Consider the following 8,157-nt stretch of genomic DNA (forward strand, 5'->3'; position numbering starts at 1 on the left):
ATATTGTCTTCAATGAAACAATGTATATAAAATTTTACACAACTGATAAACAACCATTAATGTGGGTTGCTCATCACTTGTGTACAATTTATTCTAAACACGTATTAGTAAGTGGGTAAATATTTAAGAGATGATTTACGCAAAGAAATAAGATTCATGCAGAGAAACAAGTTCTATAAAAGTTCTAAAAACAATTTCAATTATTACTTCACTCTATGTTTGCAGATGGTGTAAAGACTGAGATTTATGTTTATTCTGTGTGAGATTTATGACAAGTTTCTCGTTAACTCTTTAAGTTTTTATGTTATAAAAAAAATGTATGTTATTTTTGAAGATAACACATTATTTGATATTTTAATAATGAAAATTTAAAAATATTTCATTTCAATTTGTGTTATTTAATATATTGAAGACACGAAAAAATTCACTTTGTATCTTTAAATGTAACTAAAAGGTTTGTCAAGAGATTATTGCTCTATTTCAAACGAGTCGTGTTTTATTAAATATTTTCACCATGAGACATACCTGACTTAGTCCCTCGCTCTACGGTTCGGTAATCAATCGACATAAACTGAGTGCTGTAAACTGTAAGACCAGAAAATTAAGTTTGCTATATATAGTAAGGAAACGGTCTGCAGCGAAGTTCTGTGTGAAAATTTCTGCGCTGTCTCTTAGAGCATTTGATTTGTGTCGATTGAACGGGACGGGCTTACTAACCAGTTATTCTTGAGGTGTTTGCAGAAAAATGTAGACTTTCATTTTGGTCTCCGGCGACTTCTTTATTGGACAGTTAGGACGGCAGTGTTTTTTTTTTTTAAATTAGCCCCAGTCAGGAGCCCTGAGGAAAATAATTTCTCTCAGGGCCTGTCATTTTTTGGTATACTGTGTGGAGGTTCTTTTTTAAGGAAAGGAAGTACAGAAAGTTATGGGAAGGTAAAGAGGTTGGGAAGGAATCTAGGGATCAGTGTATCCAGGAGTGACGGACATATGAATATATCCCTCTCACTCCCGTGTAAGGCTATGGGTCGAAAGACCAATTGGAGAGATCAAAGAGTTTCACCAAACTAGCCTCTATTACACAGGAAAGAAAAAAAATAAAAAATTGATAATAGGTAAGTGTTGATAATTAATACAAAGCATTTACCTCACTGTCTAAAAGCGCCTTGTGTCGCTGCTGCAAATCCTGTCCCCTCTTCTGTCTCAGCAAAATGTAAATAGTCTTAATCCCCTCGCAGGACCTTAGCAATTTCTCCAAGATGGCCTTCCCCAGAAACCCGGTGCCTCCAGTCATGAACACACTGGTTCCGAAGTAGAAGTCTCTGACACTCCCGGGTAGCAAGTTTGAGAACCTCTCTCCCAGGTCTGTGCCCCTTTGTTCTCCTGGTATTCCTACATCTTTGTTAATGATATAGTTTGCTCCGCTATTTGCAACTTGTTTTATGGTCTTCATATTTTCATTGAATAATTCAGAGTTGCTTTCAATAGCGCATTCTTCGGACATTCTGACAGGAATTCTGTAAGTGAGAGATTTAAGGTAAAACCTTTATAAGAGTCAAATGAAAAATAATTAATAAACAGTTATGCTGATTGTTATTCAGGATAGCAATCAACAGAAGAATAATTTGCCATGTCTCATCTTTGGGGATTCTGTGTGGAGTGTCTTTGTAGGAAGAGGAAAGAGTGAACGTGATATTATTTTTTTTTCTCCTTGTTTTATCTTATTTCCATTTTTATAATTTTTTACTTTATTTTATTGTTTCCCTGTTTTACTGCATTTCATGTAATATGGCAGACTGCGATTACACTATCCTCCCAGTCCTGGATTAAAAACTTTAAAAAAAATAAAATAAAGACAAAATGAAGCACAGAGGGGGGGGGAATCGTTCCACAGCCGATTTCTGTTGGGGTTCTTCTCATTTAGCCAAAAATTTATAAATCTTTCCAATGACAAACAAATCACATTTCTACGTATTATAGAAAAAAATAGGTCAGATGTGTCCTTAACCCATCAGCATACCTGCCGCCAAGATTGGGGGGCTGCACTTTGTTCGCATCAGTATATTGCCCGCCCCGTTGGGGCGACTAAAACTTTTCCCACATACTTAGAATGTTCACAATAAAATTATAATCTATATAAAAGCATAAAAATTGTTTAATTTGGAAAAATATGGGGTGCAATACTGCACAGTAATGATCCTTCTCAAGTATGCACAGATGTCACAAATAAAAATTAGTATGCCGATGGGTTAAGAGGCTCTAATAGAATATGATGTTTGTGACTAGTAATAGGTCAGATATGTCCTTAAGAGGTTATAATGGAAAATGATGTTTGTGACTAGTAATGTCCTTCCGACGCTTGAAGGGTCAAGAACATTACTAGTCACAAACATTATATTCCTTCGAGGCTCTAATGGAATATGATGTTTGTGACTAGCAATGTCCTTCCCACGCTTGAAGGGTTGAGAAAGTATTTGTTAAATTTTTATCAATATTTTCATTCAATCACTCAAAATTCTTTAAAATTGTTGTTTTTTTAATACAATTCTACAGTTTTATATGAGTTTAATGTCACTCTTGACCTTCAAAACAAAAGAAAGGTCACTGTTTACGTGATATTACTAAAAACTACCCCAATCCCTTTTCCCGCTCCTTAAGAGGAAACTACAAGCCAAAAATGTGTATATCTTGGTATACCTTATTTTGTAGGTAATAGGCATTAAAATCTCTTGACAAACGGAGTCTAGAAACGTTCGATTTCGAGCACAAAACTGTTTTTTTTTATTTATATTGTAAATAATTTTATAAGAAAGCAAAAAAGTTAATCAAGTGTCACAGATAATCTTAGCTATAATACCTACTGTATTTTTTTAAGTCGTTTAGTTAAAAAAATATTTTTAGTAGTTTACATTTATATTTTTTATTGAGTAATTTATTGTTTTATTTGTATTCTACTCAAGCGAAACGATAGGAAAACTTTCAATTTATCTAAAGCATATTTTTTGGTATTCATAATGTACACCAATTTGTTACGAAGATTAATCAAAATAGAGATTTAGCATTAAGCTTCGCCTTAATGCAGAATATATCCCGGTAAACGCTGGGTGCTTCAACTAGCAACTTATACAATTGGAAAACATAACATAAATATAATAACATAAATATAATATATATATATATATATATATATATATATATATATACATATATATATATATATATATATATATATATATATATATATATATATATATATATTTGAAAATAACGCTGTTAATTTTAGATATGATTTGAGATTTTCACGGCCAAAAGTATTATCGAATTTTATTTTTGGGGTATTATGCCGTTTTGCGTTACCTCCTTTGTTAGCCAACGTTTTGGTGTAAGAGATTACACATCTGCCCTGATTATGAACACTATAATTCTGTCCGAACATTGGCTAAAGAATAACACGGCATAATACCTCAAAAATAAATCACTGTTAAGTTTAGTCTCACTTTTGTTATTTTTTAAAATTATTTTATCTGTCTACATTTCGGAATACATCTTGGAATTTACAAAACATAAATCGGAACAAATAACAACGGCAATATTTTCGTATTCCTGTTAAAAACGTGACTGCAGGCTTTTATCGAATGAATTGACAGGTTTCCTAATAAACTCTCGGTAAAACACGAATATGTTACGGGGATTTCGGGGATATTTTCGCATTTCATCTTTATATTTATTAGGATAAACGCAGCTGCGTGAACAATTATTCAGATTTATTACGAATGTACTGATACTTTCTTTGGAAATGGCCAGCCATCACTTTTTTAACAGGATTTTAATAAATCAGCCATACTGAGTTTTCTTCGTGTACGAACACAGTACAGAGCACTACTGTTACACTTCCGTAATAAACCTTTTTTATATACTCACGAATTCAACAAAATTATAACGCATTATAATTTTTTTGTCTCGTGTTTAGGAAAAACCTTAATTCTTCATGCGATTAGTTCACTGCTCGTAAATACTTGAAAAAAATCATTACAGATAAAAAATTTCATTTTTACGAACTAATTTTTTTAATTATTTTAATTGGAGGAGAGAAAATTTCATAACTAGAGTTTTTTTTCAAAATCGAAAGAAAAAAACGATTAACCTTCCTATTTTACTTATAAATTTAACGGGAAAAAAATTAATGAGCAACTATTTCATAAAATGTTTTAAAATTAAATTAATGACTGAATTTAATTAAATTAATTAGTGAATTTAAAAATTCCTTGGTTTTTAATAATTTTCATCCCAGTTTAAATATTTATTATAAACATTACCAATGGTTATGAGATTCTACAAAATAAAAGCGAAAACTATTCATGAATGACGTCAAAAATTTTAAAAAAGATTTGTCAAAAATGTATCTTGTTTCCAAGCAGGTCATTCGTAACCCGGGAATATTTTTTCTTAAAAAATAAGTGAACATTTAAGACACAAAGCCTATTTTTTCATTTTTTATGTATATACAAGAATCTCAGTTGTTTGGAGCTAGTCATCTGATATGCCAGGATATGTTTTGAGGCTGAAGGGAGTGAGAGTGGGAAAGATACGGGGAAGAAAATGGTCGGAAAGTACCTGGCTACACTTTTTTCGTCTCTAAATATGTCTATACTAACGGCCGTTGTTCCCAATCCTACTGATCAACTGTTGAGCCGACTTTGGCGTTTTTGGCTCAACATTGCTCAAACGCACAACTACGCTATTTCCAACGGAAAGGTGACTACTGAACGATCAACAGATTTAAGGAAGCCAAACTACTGGATTAAGCTTGCCTCAGTAAATGACTAGTTACAAAAAGTTTCGCCAGCGTGAAAAATATTCGTGACACCAAGACACGGTGGCATGAAAGTCAAGCTAACACTTTATTTTTAACATATTACATAGGTTTGGTTTAAAAAATATATATCGGTTTAAGTATTGCATAATTAAAAAAAATAATACATGCATTAATAATCAATTCAATAAATAATTCGTCAATTTTAATTTAAGATTGAAAGTTTTTACTTTGATGTCATTTTACTGTCTATGAAAGTGGGTTAAGATAACGGTAAAGATGTTTGGAAATAGGCAAATCGAACGTTACTGAACAAATCCCTTAGCTGTTCGGAGCCTAAGGTTGATCATTCGAATAATTGGGCGCATCTGCTGAGTGTGTCTGCCATTTTGGATGATATAAATAATATTAAGAGCCCTGAAAATGTCGCGATTGCGATAATGTTTATGCGAAATTCGCAATTTTCGGGAAAACAACGCAAATTTTCGTATTTTTCTTGCGATTCGCCGGTATTTCGGTATAAGAAATTTATATCATTATAAAATAAAACACAAACACTTTGTATTTAACCACGAATTTATTATTTCATATATCGACCGGTTTCACTTCGACCAAGCTTCTTCAGGATATAATAATAACTAAATGCTAAGACAGAGTTATGGCTTATATATAAGAGTGACAGAGGGAGAAAGAACAAAATTAGAGGGAGACAAAATATTTGACATAGGTAAAATGGATAATCAATTAGTGGGAGGGAGACAACAATACAATAATCAATTACTGGGGGGGAAACATCAATACACATCATATACATATATATCTTTCTACACAAATAATAACCTCGCCAAATTGTTAATTAATACTAAGGATAAAGAAGATAAGTTAAGCTTCTCCGGTATTTATAAACTTAGCTGCAGCGATTGTCCTGCGTTCTACATTGGAAAAACAGCACGTAATGTCAACATTAGAGTAAAAGAACATTTACGCTGCTTAAATGGAAAAGGTTTCTCTGAGCTCGCAAATCACTTGATCTCAACAGATCATACATTTAATAAAATTTCAGGAACTCGCATCTTACATAAAAATAGTATAGGTATAAAACTAGATAACTTAGAAGCTTTAGAAATTAGGAAATCTTAACTAACTAACTAACTAACCATCACGCCGTTTCCCCGCAGGGGTAGGCAGAGAGGACGGACCGCCAAACAACTCGGTCTTGGCACACACTCCTTGCCTCATTCACATTCATACATCGTCTCATACATACTCTTCTATTGTTCTGACTCTTGACATGGCCCGACTCAAGTATCTGATTCACTTGGTCGTGCCATGTCTTCCTCGGGCGCCCCCGACTTCTGCTACCATTCACATTTGCATCGTATATTCTCCTTACACTCCTTTCTTCGCTCATTCGCTCTACATGCCCAAACCATCTAAGCGTCCCTTTCTTGATCTTACTCATTACGCTTACATCAGCCTTGCACTCTTTGCGGATATCCACATTCCTCACACGATCATACATGGTTTTACCACACATACGCCTCAGGGATCTCATTTCAACAGCATTCAATCTACTTTCATCCTTTCTTTGCCAGTTCCATGCCTCACTTCCATACATCAGGGTAGGTAATGATCCTGTTAAAAATGTGATAGCATTCCAATTTCCTGATCAAATATTAGTCATTCAGAATATATTGAGAATACGTGTTCTTTTCCTAGTGAAAATCACAACGAATTGCGGTTTTAGGATAGTTTTTTGTTTCATCACTTTTCAAAATTGTGTTGTATTGTCATGGAACCATTTATTTATGTAGCAGACAGACAGAAATTCGTCATCATTATGAAATTGTAATTTCAATCAATTTGGATGGCGATATACGATGTCAGATAAGTGCAAGAGAGACAGAGCGTGTGCTAAATGGGCTATAACTAAAACGCACAATCAATGGTAACTTTTTTGGTATTTTTCAGAAAAAAAAATGTTTTTTGAAATCGAAAAATGAATTACAGTGAGCAGCTTATTCGACGACAAGTTAGCTACTATCCATTTTAAAACATGTCAACATCATGGACTAGGAAATTTTAATAATGCGTGATATAAATTTTTTCATAGGAAGCAATAACTTTGTGGTTAGACATTATATTATAAAATAAAACACAAACACTTTGTATTTAACCACGAATTTATTATTTCATATATCGACCGGTTTCACTTCGACCAAGCTTCTTCAGGATATAATAATAATCTTTAAATACAAATATGTCAGAATACTTACTTAATAATCAAATTAACTTATCAAATCAAAAAAATACACCCTATAGTCCTATTTTTAACTTATTTCCCGCAATCCATCCTAACCCATGATAGTATATATGTGTTGTAGCGTGATTCATTATTAATATTATCATATATCTAAATATTGTCCTTTAGTTAATGTAAAATACAACAAAATTTTTTTTTTTTTTTTTTTTTAATATCTCATAGATTACAGTTAACTGTTGTTTGTTCATTTACTTGGGATTATGATGTGTATTGATGTTTCCCCCCCAGTAATTGATTATTGTATTGTTGTCTCCCTCCCACTAATTGATTATCCATTTTACCTATGTCAAATATTTTGTCTCCCTCTAATTTTGTTCTTTCTCCCTCTGTCACTCTTATATATAAGCCATAACTCTGTCTTAGCATTTAGTTATTATTATATCCTGAAGAAGCTTGGTCGAAGTGAAACCGGTCGATATATGAAATAATAAATTCGTGGTTAAATACAAAGTGTTTGTGTTTTATTTTATAATATAATGTCTAACCACAAAGTTATTGCTTCCTATGAAAAAATTTATATCACGCATTATTAAAATTTCCTAGTCCATGATGTTGACATGTTTTAAAATGGATAGTAGCTAACTTGTCGTCGAATAAGCTGCTCACTGTAATTCATTTTTCGATTTCAAAAAACATTTTTTTTTCTGAAAAATACCAAAAAAGTTACCATTGATTGTGCGTTTTAGTTATAGCCCATTTAGCACACGCTCTGTCTCTCTTGCACTTATCTGACATCGTATATCGCCATCCAAATTGATTGAAATTACAATTTCATAATGATGACGAATTTCTGTCTGTCTGCTACATAAATAAATGGTTCCATGACAATACAACACAATTTTGAAAAGTGATGAAACAAAAAACTATCCTAAAACCGCAATTCGTTGTGATTTTCACTAGGAAAAGAACACGTATTCTCAATATATTCTGAATGACTAATATTTGATCAGGAAATTGGAATGCTATCACATTTTTAACAGGATCATTTTTCTCTGTGTAACGTAACCTATTTACCCTAGTTCAT

At 32.6% G+C, this 8,157-nt stretch overlaps 1 protein-coding gene across 1 annotated transcript in view; it reads right to left on the reverse strand.

The window, feature by feature from the left end:
* LOC149410656 (putative fatty acyl-CoA reductase CG5065) overlaps nucleotides 1–3,893 on the reverse strand; it is a 31,148-nt gene extending 27,255 nt beyond the window's left edge. Inside the window, exons 1-2 of the mRNA XM_089648385.1 lie at nucleotides 3,842–3,893; nucleotides 1,145–1,514 (exon numbers count right to left, since the gene is read on the reverse strand). Of these exons, the coding sequence (XP_089504511.1) occupies nucleotides 1,145–1,501 (357 nt within the window). The 5' untranslated portion in view covers nucleotides 1,502–1,514; nucleotides 3,842–3,893. The remainder of the gene's footprint in view (nucleotides 1–1,144; nucleotides 1,515–3,841) is intronic.
* Nucleotides 3,894–8,157: the final 4,264 nt, after the last annotated feature.

The sequence above is a fragment of the Hesperophylax consimilis genome, chromosome 27 (assembly GCF_061612785.1).
Source record: "Hesperophylax consimilis isolate HC1 chromosome 27, BYU_Hcon_1.0, whole genome shotgun sequence".
Taxonomy (NCBI): Eukaryota; Metazoa; Arthropoda; class Insecta; order Trichoptera; family Limnephilidae; genus Hesperophylax; species Hesperophylax consimilis.